At 42.0% G+C, this 13,222-nt stretch overlaps 1 protein-coding gene across 1 annotated transcript in view; it reads right to left on the bottom strand.

The window, feature by feature from the left end:
* Positions 1-12,524, bottom strand: part of AGBL1 (AGBL carboxypeptidase 1) — a 3,520,373-nt gene extending 3,507,849 nt beyond the window's left edge. The window contains exon 1 of the mRNA XM_069624284.1: positions 12,113-12,524. Within this exon, the coding sequence (XP_069480385.1) occupies positions 12,113-12,163 (51 nt within the window). The 5' untranslated portion in view covers positions 12,164-12,524. The remainder of the gene's footprint in view (positions 1-12,112) is intronic.
* Between the last annotated feature and the right edge of the window lie 698 nt (positions 12,525-13,222).

Below are 13,222 nucleotides of genomic sequence, written 5' to 3'. Positions count from 1 at the left end.
CCATGCATCCTCAGAGATGGAGTTTATCATCTCAGTGGGCACGTGTCTGGTATTTACATTCACTAAGTTCCAAAAATTCTTGCTGTTTTTCTGCGCTGGGGCGCTTAGCATTTTTTCTCCATCTTTTTGCAGTAACAAGTGTTTGTGACTTTTAATCCAATTTTTCTATGATTGTTTCTCTTTTCAAATTCGTTCATTTTTTAAAATATTTTTATTAGGGCTTGTCTTACTATCCAAATTCTTTTGCGCATAAGGGTCTTTCTATCTTGAATTTCCTTTACGTAGCTGTGTGGTTGACTAGAGAACAATTTAGCTGAATTGCTAGTTAGGACACACTTGTTTTTTTTGGTGACAAATTGGCAAAAATTCGCTTCTGAGAGGTTTTTTTAGTTTGTCTGGATATGTGGTGGTGCACCAATAGTCTTCTATCACTCTATTGATGTTTTCCATAGTTTGTGAATTCCACAATAGTCTATTCGTTGTGATTTAAGGTGCGATTTTTACATTGTGACTTCTTAGGTTGTTTTAGCAAGATGTTTAAATGTATTGCTATTAAGTCATGATCACTGGCCAGAATATATGTAGTTTCCATTTTAATTAAGAGGGAGAATATATTTTCTGAGACTATGATATAATGAAGCCAGGAGCTGTAATTATCTCTGTGCCACATTGGCTTCAGGGGCTGACCTCGTGGGGTTTCACCATCAGTAACAATCAAACCCCATCCATCCCAAAGATTCCTCCAATAAGAGCCATGTTCAATTAGGTGTTGTGTATGATGATTAGAGAAATCTATTGTGTTTCCCAAATCTATATTTAGGGGTATGCAATGTGCATACAGATCACTGACCATTATTATTTCTGATTTAGGATATATTTATTTGTAACTTTCCGGACGTCTCTCTAAACGCTTTATCATGGTGGAGAGTTTTCAGTGAGTCGGGTGCCAATATATATTAAAAAACAATATGCCTTGCTCCACAGCTTCAGTTTGAATACGGAGGTTTACCCCTATTGTTCCTCTGTGGTCGTTGGAAACTAGTGACAGTATGATCACAAGGCCATGTTTAATTATAGTATTCATCCCTCCTGAAGGTCTCCAACCATTCGCTCTGGCAGCTGTTTGTTGAATGATGGTATGCCCATCCCAAACACGTTGGTCCACTGCATTAGTTTCCTGGAAACATAGAATTGGATATTTCTCAATAAGGGCTCAAATCCTGTTATACCGGGTTAGTTTATTAAATCCTCTGATATTCCAAGTTCCTATCATGCAACATTGATTATCAGCGGAGCCCACAGATTCTGGCAGTGTTGTGTCGGTACATGTAACATCTATTATGGGACTATTAATGCGACTTGTGCCACAAGGTGGAGAAGGTTACCAGACATTTGGTCGAAAAAAATTGGTCGACTAGACAAATGGTCGAACCAATTTGGTCGAAAACCAAATGGTCGAATTTTTTATTTTTTTTTATTTTCACCCCTTTTTTTTATTTTTTTGGGGGGGTCCCCCCCAACCGCCTTTTTTTCTCTAAAAACCCCTTTTTTTAAAAAACGAAAACCCGAAAAATAAATATATAAATTAAAAAAAAATTCGACCATTTGGTTTTCGACCAAATTGCGTCGACCAAATGTCATTCGACCAGTTTTCAGTCGACCAAATGACTGGACACCGGTGGAGACAACACCAGCCCAGTTGGTTTTATTTACATCTCTTTTAATGGGCGAGTGTACTTGGCCATTAGTGGTGTTCATATAGTGTTGTTCCCTCTTTCTCTATGTTAGGTCTTTTTCCCTTTCTGAGGGGTTTTTCTTAAAAATATGGCTGCAATCAGAAAACCTAAATCACGTATTCTTTTTCTCTCTGACAAGATAAGAGCAAATAAAATTATTGAGGTGTATAATACAACAATTAGTGTCTCTCTTGTCTGGAAATTCGATTATCTCAATATCAGCAGTTACAAGGGCTTCAATATTTGGTATTTCACCAAGAATCAAGATGACATTTGATCTACTTAGGCAGAGAACAGGGTCTTGTCCAAAGGTATGAGTTATCATAATTTTTAGGTCATAGTTTACCGAGTGACCTGCGTCATGTATAGATGGTCGATATAATTTGGTCTTTTCCTAATTCATTTTTGTTGTTTAGTGAGATTCATTTGGGTAGTCGTTGTCATAACTCTGAGTAGTATGGATTTATGAAGCCATTAATCTGTTGTGATCTCTCAACGGATGTAGGTTTTTCCTTGCTCATTTCACATCCACCCTTCAGCTCAACCAACCGAGGTTTGTATATTTGTTTTAATATTCTCCCGAATTTGTGTTATTATTTATTTATTTATTTATTTATTTGCATTTTTAAAGCGCTCACACAGCCCGGGGGCATTGAGGCGCTGTTACAGAATTTGATGTTGTTGTTTTAGTTGCATATTTATAATGCGCTTAAATAACCAGAGGTTTCTAAGCGCGGACCCAGGGATCAAACCTGTGTTGCTTCATGTCATCTTGCTTCCAAGGCGAGCACGTTGCCACTGAGCTATCCTCCCAGGACCTATCATGGTTTCTTGTGGGTCAGCTGAGCTGCTTCTTTTATCTGTATTTGATTCATGTCCATTTTGTGACCAGTGGTGTCCTGCTGTGATGCAGCCAGTTGGGGTATTGTTTCTATTGTTCGCATGAGTTAGGCCATGACTTTGTGTGTCTTTAGAGTGAGTCAGAATGCATTTGATGCTTCTGTGGGAGTTTTCACATTCGATTTTAATTGACATGTACATGACATTACCTTCGAAAAGGGCAAGTTGTCGCACATTGATGGACCTACATTGTTTTTCAAATTTACCAGATTGTTCTTTACATTGAGTTCTTTATGTCATGTGGAGTTATAAGCACACATTTCTTTACAATTTATAATATCTGTGTGAGGTTCCATCATTATGTTGCAACAACTTCCCCTTTGAGTATCATTAATGGTATTTAGAGTATTCTTACAGCAACTACAATTGTCATTACTTCTAGATGTTAGTTGGTTTTCTGGTTTAGTGCAAGACGTGGTTGCTAGGCGAGAGTCCTCACATGCCTTTTGAGCTATAATTGGAGTCGTGGTTGGATATTTTGTTGCAAATGCAACAGCTGTAGGATCAGTGAGGAGCGTAGAAGGAGGACCTCTCAAGCCTAGCAGATCTGAACTAGTTTCAATTCCTAATGCGGTTGACAATTTGATATTGTCTTGGCCTTTGTTTGCATGTAGTTCTGATTCCTTTGATGTTACGGATTGTGGATGTCAGTCTCCCCACTGAAGTAGATCTTTCATAGTAAGATTGGTTTCCTTTGCTTTTTCAATTATGTTACAGTTTAAGGTCCCGGGGTCCTCCACTTCATTCTCAAGCTGTTTTCTTTTCTAGCACCAGGGACAAAAGTGTAGAAAGTTCATTCTCATTCATGTGTTATTTCCTCTCACTAGTTTTGCTTGCAAAAAAGACCTTCTTTGCAAATGTTCACACTGTGACGTTTTTTCATTTCGTGATTTTTCGTTTTTTCGGTTTTTTTGTTCGCAAGCACGTGGATTTATGAACTTTTTCATTAATTGTGGGCCTTTTGTCCTCAGCACTCAGGTTACCTTTTAGCGATGGTTGTTCCCAAGTTAGAATAATTGCAATTGATTTTTCAGGACAAGGGATTTGTCATTTTGATTTTGTGGATCTCTAAGTCCTTTCTCTGTGTCAGGTAAGATTACTATGGGAGGATAGGTTGGCATTTTTGCTGCCGGTTCTTTTGTTGGTACTTTGATTGGTTCACTTGGTGTTTTCTGGTATTTAAAAGGGCCCCGTTCTTCGATTTTCAGATTTAAGTCAAATAACATTATAGGAGTGGGTTCTCACCTCATCCCAGGTGTTATCATATAGCGTAACGAAAGAGCTTAGGACCATGTTTAGAGCAGAAAGGGTGGGAGAGTTCAGACCAGTCCGTTCATCCACTTCTCTCAATGTGTGGTGCATACAATTTTCATCAATGCATGTTTCGTCATCTGGGAGTCTTGATCCTAAGGTTTGTAAATTCTCCCTCTCAATGATGTTGGTTAAATCTGCATTGACGGATCACAAGTTGGTTGTAATAAGCTGTCTTCCGATTGTTGTCCCATGTCTAGGGCCATTGATTCAGTGGGGGTCATTATGACCCTGGCAGCCGCAGAATGAACGGTGCCAGTAAAGTACCAGCACCGTTCATTTTGGGCCTCCACATTACGAGTTTGCTCACGGTGGCGGTATGCACGTCTGGGCCTGACCAGACGTGCATACCGGCACCTGCAAGCAGACCAGGATGCTAACAGCGGACCCGTCATTGGGGGCTCGAATGGGAATGGGGATGTACCGGGTCTGGGTCCCGAAAATGGGAATTACCCGGACCGCAAAAGTCAGAATGGCCCGGTAATTCCCTTTTTTCGGGTCCCGGACACGAGTTTGGAGGCAGCCATGCCGCTTTGAACGGCATGGCTACCTTCAAACTCGTGATGAGGCCCAGTGTGTTCTATTGGGCTCAAATCATTCATGTCATTTTCCACATTGAAACCATGCATGTGGGAGCCATCAAGGGCAGCTCTGGACATCACTCACTTGGGTTCAATGATGATATTTGGGTCATCAGCTTTAAAGTATTCTTTTATTGTTTGTCCAGCAAATATGGCATGTTTGGGGATAGGGAGATGAACTATGACCCTGAAATTGTGAGAGCTTTGTATGTTGTCTTGGGGTCTTAAGGACAAGCTCCAACACGCATAGCCGATGGTTCTTCTGAGGCAGCAGGTACTTCTTGATCTTGGAAACTGAATGTATGTTTTGATGGAGCTCCTAAATTGGACATTAGTGCTGCTACCATTGGGTCTTCTTTCGTTGTTGGATTTGGCACTGTATTGCTACGTCTGATTTGGCAAATGTCCCCACTGATTGGCACTGCAGGTCTCTCCTGGTGACCATATTTAATATGATGTCTTATATTGTTTAACAGATGGATGGTAGTTTTTAAGTCTTTATCACAATTCCACAAAGAAGGTGGGTCTGGCAGTGTACTTTTGCGTATACGGCTCAAAGGGAGAATTCCCTTCAGTCGCCGTTAAGTATACGCTTTCAATTGTAGCTTAAAGATGTGTGATGTAGGTCAAAAGCACGGCTCAGCTATGGTCACCACTGGGTTTAATCCTACAGGAGAATGAGGAGTAACTTGAGTTCAAAGGGGAGTGGCCCCCGAAATTTACGGAATTCCTTTTATCTGAAAATGCTGGCGGAAAAGGGGACAACGAGCTCTATTTTACTGGGACTATGTGTGAGCCTAGGCAACGAATGTCCTAATGCTTTTAATGCTTTTATAAGGGAGTTTGAAAACTTTCATTCAACTATTGGTATAGAATGTGACTTGCCTTTTAATGTAGCTGTATTACTTAAATGTAAGGCAATTGTAAGGGATATGAGTGAATTGCTCAGATATTTGGCTGAGAAAAGGAAATATTAGGAACATGTAAGACTGAAGTTCCTCTTCCCCAAATTGTTTTAGCTGTCGACAACTGTGTTTTTATTTTGATACTCCCTTTTAACCTTCTACGTACAAGAGATAATGTTGGTGTGTTGACTAAAACACCTTATAATTTGAGACTATGCTCTAAAGAAATAGAAATGGCTTGACATGTTTTAACCTCATGCAAGATATTAAAACAGAAGTATATTAGCGGTTATGATAAGCTTGTGTGTAAAATGGAGAATATTGAAATGGATCAATTCTGGGCACAGATTGTTCAGGTCGTCCCCTGATTGTTGCTGCAGGAGCATTGAAAGAATCTGAAATGCTGATTGGTAGATGCATATTTTTATAAGTTTTAAGTGCTGTAACTGTAATTAATTATTTTAATGAATGTAATGATGACATTTTAAATGATTGATTGCTTATAATGGATTTTGATTTTTTGTGTGGAAATATTATTTATATATATATATATATATATATATATATATATATATATATATATATATATATATATATATATATATATATATATATATATACACATAGGAACTAATACCATACCTGAGCTCAGTTTCTAAGCGAGGATCGTCGATTCTGTTGCTTTGTATGGTCTGGCTTCCAAGCCCAGCACGTTGCCCCTGTGCTATCCTCCGTTTGATAAACCGTATACAGGAATCATTTTTTTTAAAGAACGTTTTATATCAGCAGGTTCCACAAATCCTCATTTAGCCATTAGACCACGGTTCCCGAACAGGCACATCTCATCATCTTAAGCGTACAGCAATTGTTGGCCAACACACTGGCCCTCACAGGAAGGATTGCTGGCTCAGCGCTCAAGAAGCCGTTACACATTACACTCATGGTGTTGCTATTCGGCAATAGCCTGAGGACATTTTTTAGGCATACATTATAATGTAAAAGATCAAGAAGACCACCACACGCCAGGGTATTCAGTATGTGTGCTTGACTCCTAGAGTAGAGGACATCTTGCTGTTAAGCAAAGCATTTTAGTCTATGCCTCGTGCACAGAACTCAAAGCACATTATTTATTTATTTATGTGGATTTGTATAGCGTGCAGCAGCCCGAGAGCATCATGGCGCTTGTTACAGTGAATGTTCAAAACTTAGTTACACCGAAGAACAGACAGTCATAAAAAAAGGTGCTATTTGCATAGAACAGTTTGTACAGCCCATGGATAAAGTGTAAGGTGAGTGGTGGAGGGAGGAAGAGACTGGTTAGTTAAAGAGAGCTGGTTTAAGGCGACCCGATACTGTCCCACAAGTACGAACATGTGCTGGTGCCAATCGTATGCATCTATAGCAGGGGTCACCCCGCCTGTCCCTCGAGAGCCAAATCCAAACAAAATATACTTGAACGGAGTGACACTACGCAGGATCTAGCCAATGGGTAACCTGAATACTAGGTCCGGCTGAAGCACTTAATGCCCGGACACCGAGATCCATGATCAAAAGCAACAACAAAAACAAGTAAAAAATCGACATCAGATGGAAATGAACAGAGTATTCCCTTCAATTTAAAACAAGTGAAGAGACGTGAAAGCAAGAGTTGTGCAATAGAGGCAAACGCGAGCTGAGTGAGGCAACATAACCCTCAAAGCGCGCATATATATGTACAACAATGAAATACATTTCTTGAAAGGTTAGCCTTAAATCTGACACCAAAGACTCGGACAAAGGACTAAAATACAGAACTGAGAAACAATGACAAATAATTTCATGAATCAATCGATCTGCTCTGTCCCGTGTGCGCGCCATGAAGTTTGACGCATTCGATGTACGCGTGCCTGCGTAAAACTCGGTAGCCACTAATTAAAACAAATGCCACAGAAGGCAGGCCTGACTTCCAGGCGTATGCAGTGCTAGCAGAGCTGGAGGGACGTGCCCGGCTGCTGGTTCTATCAGATGTTGCGGGGCGCCCGGGGAGTCATTATTTTCTCATTACTGCCCCATGACGAAGTGTGATTAATGGAGCCCATCTGGCCTGGGTCACAGGGTGACAAACACAAACAAGTCATTCCTTCGGAGCCCTGTGTGTATTTTAAAGAGCGCCTTCTGGTGGCAGGTGAAAGAATGCGCGTGCGCACGTATTTGATGTTCGGCATTCCGAATGCAAAATGTACTTTCAAACATAAAACATGTTTTAAATTGCATAATAGTGTACACAAAGCAGACTTATGGTGCCATATGGCGCCTTAAATGTCCCATATAAATAACATGGAAATACATAGCATGTATAAATTATAGCAACGTCGGGCAAACCAGTCACCCTCCCCCACCCTGGTATGTTCAGTTGTTTAATTTCGCCGATATTTGCTAGTCACGTGATACACGCACGCCGACGCGAGCGCGCACAGTTTGTTGTGCTAGCAAAGACTGGAATACACGCAACGCATTCATCATAGCTGCTGGTATTGAGATATCAGTGTTAAAAATAGAACGCGTGGCATCAGCAAAGCCCAGAAATCATTCACATAGGGGAATAGTCTGAATTTGCGTGGTCCTCTATATTCTGTAGGTGCCGTCCAAAATAAAAACGTTGATCCGGTGTACAGCTCGGAAACCCGGAGGGCCTGGTCACAGGCGCATTCCCATTGGCAAGCCCTTTGCAAATCAGGCCCAGATTTGCCCTGGCCGTGGTGTGAGCGGGGGGGGGGGGGGGGTTGTCTACATTGGCCCCTTTCTGAATTGTGATTAACTCACACAATTCCACTGTTGCGTTCTAGGACTCGAGAGCCACTTTTAAGATGGAAAAAGCAAAAGTAAAAGCACCAAAATTGCAAAGATTGATCCTGGAGCATTTCTGAGCAGAGTGGTCCACTCACACCTGACACAGGTCAACTTCATAAAAATTCGAATGATATGCTATGGCAGGTGCTGTCCCAAGTGGCTTGTTTAGTTTGTTTTAAATATGCCATTCTGTTTGTAAAGGTGAAAATGAAAGACAGAAAATGGAATTATCCAAAAGCTATGAATATTGAGAATTATGTCTTACACTGCACCATGACAAATACTCAATGTGTAACCGTTCCTATTGTATCAAGAATGTTGACAGGGGTACAAAAAAAGGTTGTCTGCTTGGAGTGGGACAACAGATTTAGTGCGTGACTCATGGAATGTTTAGCACGGTGCAAAGCAACTTTGCACAGCCAATACACACCCTGATTCCCAGCACGTTTCAACGTGTACTTTTTCAGTGCAAAATATACACAATATGGACGTCTAGGGTGTAAGAATGAACACGAGGCACTGCAGTGAATATATATATATATATATATATATATATATATATATATATATATATATCTTTTTTTTTTTAATGTAATTTAAGAATCCTGACAGTTCCCCGAATTAGTATTAGACCCAACCCAACTTTGGCAGGGAAGCCAGCTTAGAAAACACAGACGTGGAATTCCGATGTCTACAATGAAGACTTTTAGAATAACTTAAACACACATAACGTCATTATAGTGGAATGTTACACAATAAGAGTTGGAGAGTGTTGGGTAAACAGGTTGACACGGCTGCTTTAGCACCAGACATGAACAGGACAGTATCATTTTCTCTAAAATAAATATAACACTGGTCTAACTTGTTGTTGCCAGTTTTGAATTGGAAAGTACAAATTGTTTGCACTGTTGCACACATTTACATTGATTTATTCACACTTCTGTTTTCAAGACACAGACATGTACAATGTACTTACAATACTGAAATATATAAAAAATCATTAAAAACACATTAAAAACACATCTGCAAAAGTCCTTCAACGGAATACAACAACTGTATATCCTGGGAGACGAGCCCCTCGGGCAAGGTAACTTAAACTCATTGTGTTGTAGAAAAGTGTAATATGAAGGCTTGGCATGGCATGGGTAAATAGGTTGAAGAAGCGGCTCTAGCACCCATATGAATAGGATAGCATCACTGTATCTAATATTGATTTATTGATTATTGAAATGTAACACTGCGCAAGAGCACCACCACAGTAGTCTCAAAGCACATACAACTGGCCCGAGTTTCGGCGTGTTGTGTCCCTCTCCCAGGGTCACGTGACCTTAGACTGCTGGAGGGAAACGGCTCAAAATGAGTGTTTTATGAGTGAAAAAGATGTGAAAGGCCTGAAAGTAGTGTGATATACATATGCCGCGGGACGATAGTTCAGGGGCAACCTACTTGCATGGAAGAAAGACGACACGGAGCAACAGGGGTTCGATCCCCGGGTCCTTTTATAAATTTACAATTACAATAAAGAAAAGCTAAGATATACACTGTGTAGTCTGAAGGGGCGGGGGTGAATGTTGTGTTAATGAGTGCTGAAACGTTGAGGTGAACGTTTAACTGCAAAACTGAAGTTCCTTTCTTGCCAGCTTCTACTTGCACAGCATTTGACTGAGCGCCGTGGGAAGGGTTTGCACAGTGGCCCGAGGATAAGCATTTCAGAGCCAATCATCGACACTAGGGGGCCAATTCACTAGGGAGTTACCACCGAGAAAGAAAGAAAGAAAGAAAGAAAGAAAGAAAGAAAGAAAGAAAGAAAGAAAGAAAGAAAGAAAGAAAGAAAGAAAGAAAGAAAGAAAGAAAGAAATCCTTTGACTTACTCCTGGAGAGCCATGCTCCGTTAACAAAGCAGAGCAGAAGCAACTCCGAAATATCCCTCGAATTCTGTAAGTCAGGGAGACACTCCCATTGCCTCTGGTGGTGTGAATGGAATAGTAGCCCTCGCCTGGAGCAGCTCCCAATGGCCCATAGCATCATGTGTGTGTAAAGGCCCATCGCTATGGTTGGCTCCTCGAGCGTTAAAGTCATTACAACTGGGATTCCCAACGCACAACTGTGTGTTCCATTGTGAGCCAAACGTACAGGGAAGGGTCTGCGGTGCCTTCAAGAACTCAAAGTTCTTCATCTTTTGTGTAGCACCAAAGTATTTATTATGAAACGTAGTTAAAACATATATATATATATATATATATATATATATATATATATATATATATATATATATATATATATATATATATATATGAATGTTCGTGTTGTTCTTGTAACTGATTTTCCTTTGCACCTAAAGGCAGACGTTGAATACAATTGCATTTCCAAGCCTACCGTGAACACATGCGTGGAAAATTGTGTAAGCGCCCTTTTTTTCATGCACTCATAAACCAAACGGTGGATTGTCTTTCTTTCTTCCTTTGTTTTTCTTTTTTTCTTTTGTTTTTACCAGAGGAATGGATTAATACAATTAAATGTTTGCACTTACATGGTGAAATCCACTTTTGTGCTCTGTTTGACCCTTGGCGTGATTAGTTTTGCAACAGAAAAGTTAGACGTATTCTCTGAAAACACAAAACATCCACAAATCAAATGACACCAAAATGTCCCATTGGTGCATATCGCAGGTTTACTTTGATGTAAATGGTGATACCTATTGGGGTAGCCTTCCTCACTACTCTTTATTTTGGTAAATGGTGAACATATGTATGGAACTGTACATCATGTACATAATATAACATATATTTTTAATTATGCATTATTTACCTACATTTTGAATTGTACACACATGCCTGGTGGCATTGTAGGATATTTACACGGATTTTTGCAAGATAGTTGTGTTGGCAAAATAGGGTTTGTACCTTTGGCGTCTTGGCGAGGGTGTGTCTAACTGGGAAAACAGAAGTGTGTGGGGGCGTGTATAGTCTGCCCCAAGTAAATTAGTGCCACTTCTGACAACACTTTTTTTAATTTCGATTTTTACTTTTAATTGTATAGTATTTATTGTCTATATATGCTACGTGTTCCACTGGAGATGTTCCATTCTCTGCCTTTTCAAGTAGATGTCTTTGTTTTTGTGGATGTTTTTCCCGCACACGCTCCATCACCTTTGACCCCTCGGCCCCAGCGAGTTTCCGCAAGATGCCTGCCTGCTGCGGCTGCTGCCTGCATTACACGTGCGCAGTGTGCTGCTGCATCTCGCGGCGTTAGACAACGGCACTTTTCCTGCCAGCAGCATTACTTTGACCCTTGCCACCAAGCATGCCACTGACCCTTCACAGCACTGCGGACGTTTTAGAAAGATTGCAATTTCTCCCACAGCTTCTAGACGGAAAAAGCACGCCCACAGTCGCCCACAGCGTGTTGCATAAGCAAAGTAAACATATTTGGCCAAAGTGCATTTACTGTCAAACCAGGACGAACCCTGCTGCACCGCCGCAAGTGCAGCTTTTCGAATCAGGGTGCACTGTTATCTGTTTGCGTATCTGCTAGTTCGCGCCCTGCAGTCCCATTGCAGAAATGAATTAGATGCGTGTGCCGGCTTGCCAACGTCTGCTATTCTGCCAGGAAACAGTGCCATCTATGCGATTCTCAATTTAGGTTCCCAGTTCAGGACTGGCAGTGTGATTTGGCAGGGACCTTCGAAAGTCGACTACGCCTCAATAATAGTTGCTATGACTTTTTATTCATTTATATAGAAATAAAGCGCATTTACTATTGCAACCAGCGCAAAGCTGGTGTCGGAAACACAGCGAGCAGGCAAGTGTCGCGAAACGCTAAACACAGGTTGCTCGAACACACGACATACCTGTAGGGTGTTGAGCAGGACCTGTAAGCCACTACCACCTTCCCCCGCCATGCCAGTCTTCTCCACTCCCAGGTGAAACGGGCACTCAATCCACAGACACAATGTGCGCTTGGTAGAGGGCTGCCCAGTGCTCCCTGTCCCGTTTAAGAAACAAAACAGACCCCTCCTTCCTGCGCGCACATGCCACCGCCAAAAGTCACAGCAGTGCAACTTAAGCCTTCAGCTCGGAGATAAATGTCCCGGCTCTCGCTGTGTGATGACGAGTTGGATTTCCTGGATCAAGAATGGTCGGGAATTAGCCGCCTCGCTGCACCAGAGAACCGACCGTGCTGGAGGCTCCTGCAGAGAAGGCACCGGGGAAACGAGCAGGCGCAAGTGCCAAGTTTTGGGTCCCTGACAGACGCTCCCAGCCCGCCTGTCTGTTTATCTGCTGTGAAAGGTCCCGAGTGAGCGCTCTTTTCCATCGGCCCCCCCTACAAATGCAACCAGACACATAGCGCTGCATAATTAGCAAATGACAACCAGGCGGAATGCGCTTCAGAGAGGCCTGGATCACAATCAAAGGCACGGGCCGGTGCACCTGTTCAACCTGCTTAATCTGACACATTTCAGTCGTCTGTTATTACACTTGTACTGTCCAAAGGCCGCTGTCTACACACGGCCAGTGAATAGCCAGCCAGCTCGGAGTCATAGGCGTAGCCAGGATTGTCTAACAAGTGGAGCCCGAGGATAATGTAGCTGGCCCCATCAAAGTGACATTAACATCTGTAAATGCCCACAAAATGCTGCCGAGTAGGCATGTACAGGTTGTGGGTGCCGGCCAGTGAGTCGGAGGCGGAGCCAGGATTGTCTAACAAGTGGAGCCTGAGGGTAATGTAGCTGGCCCCGCCACAGTGACATTAACATCTGTAAATGCCCACAAAGTGCTGACGAGTAGGCATTTACAGGTTGTGGGTGCCGGGCAGTGAATAGCCAGCTCGGAGTCAGAGGCGTAGCCAGGATTGTCTAACAAGTGGAGACCGAGGCTAATGTAGCTGCCCCTCCACAGTGACATTAACATCTGTAAATGCCCACACAGTGCTGCTGAGTGGGCATATACAGATTGTGGGT

The sequence above is a fragment of the Ambystoma mexicanum genome, chromosome 11 (genome assembly GCF_040938575.1).
Source record: "Ambystoma mexicanum isolate Mex_15411 chromosome 11, UKY_AmexF1_1, whole genome shotgun sequence".
NCBI lineage: Eukaryota > Metazoa > Chordata > Amphibia > Caudata > Ambystomatidae > Ambystoma > Ambystoma mexicanum.
The sequence above is the reverse complement of the archived record's forward strand: the minus strand, read 5'-3'. Positions and strand labels throughout refer to the sequence as shown.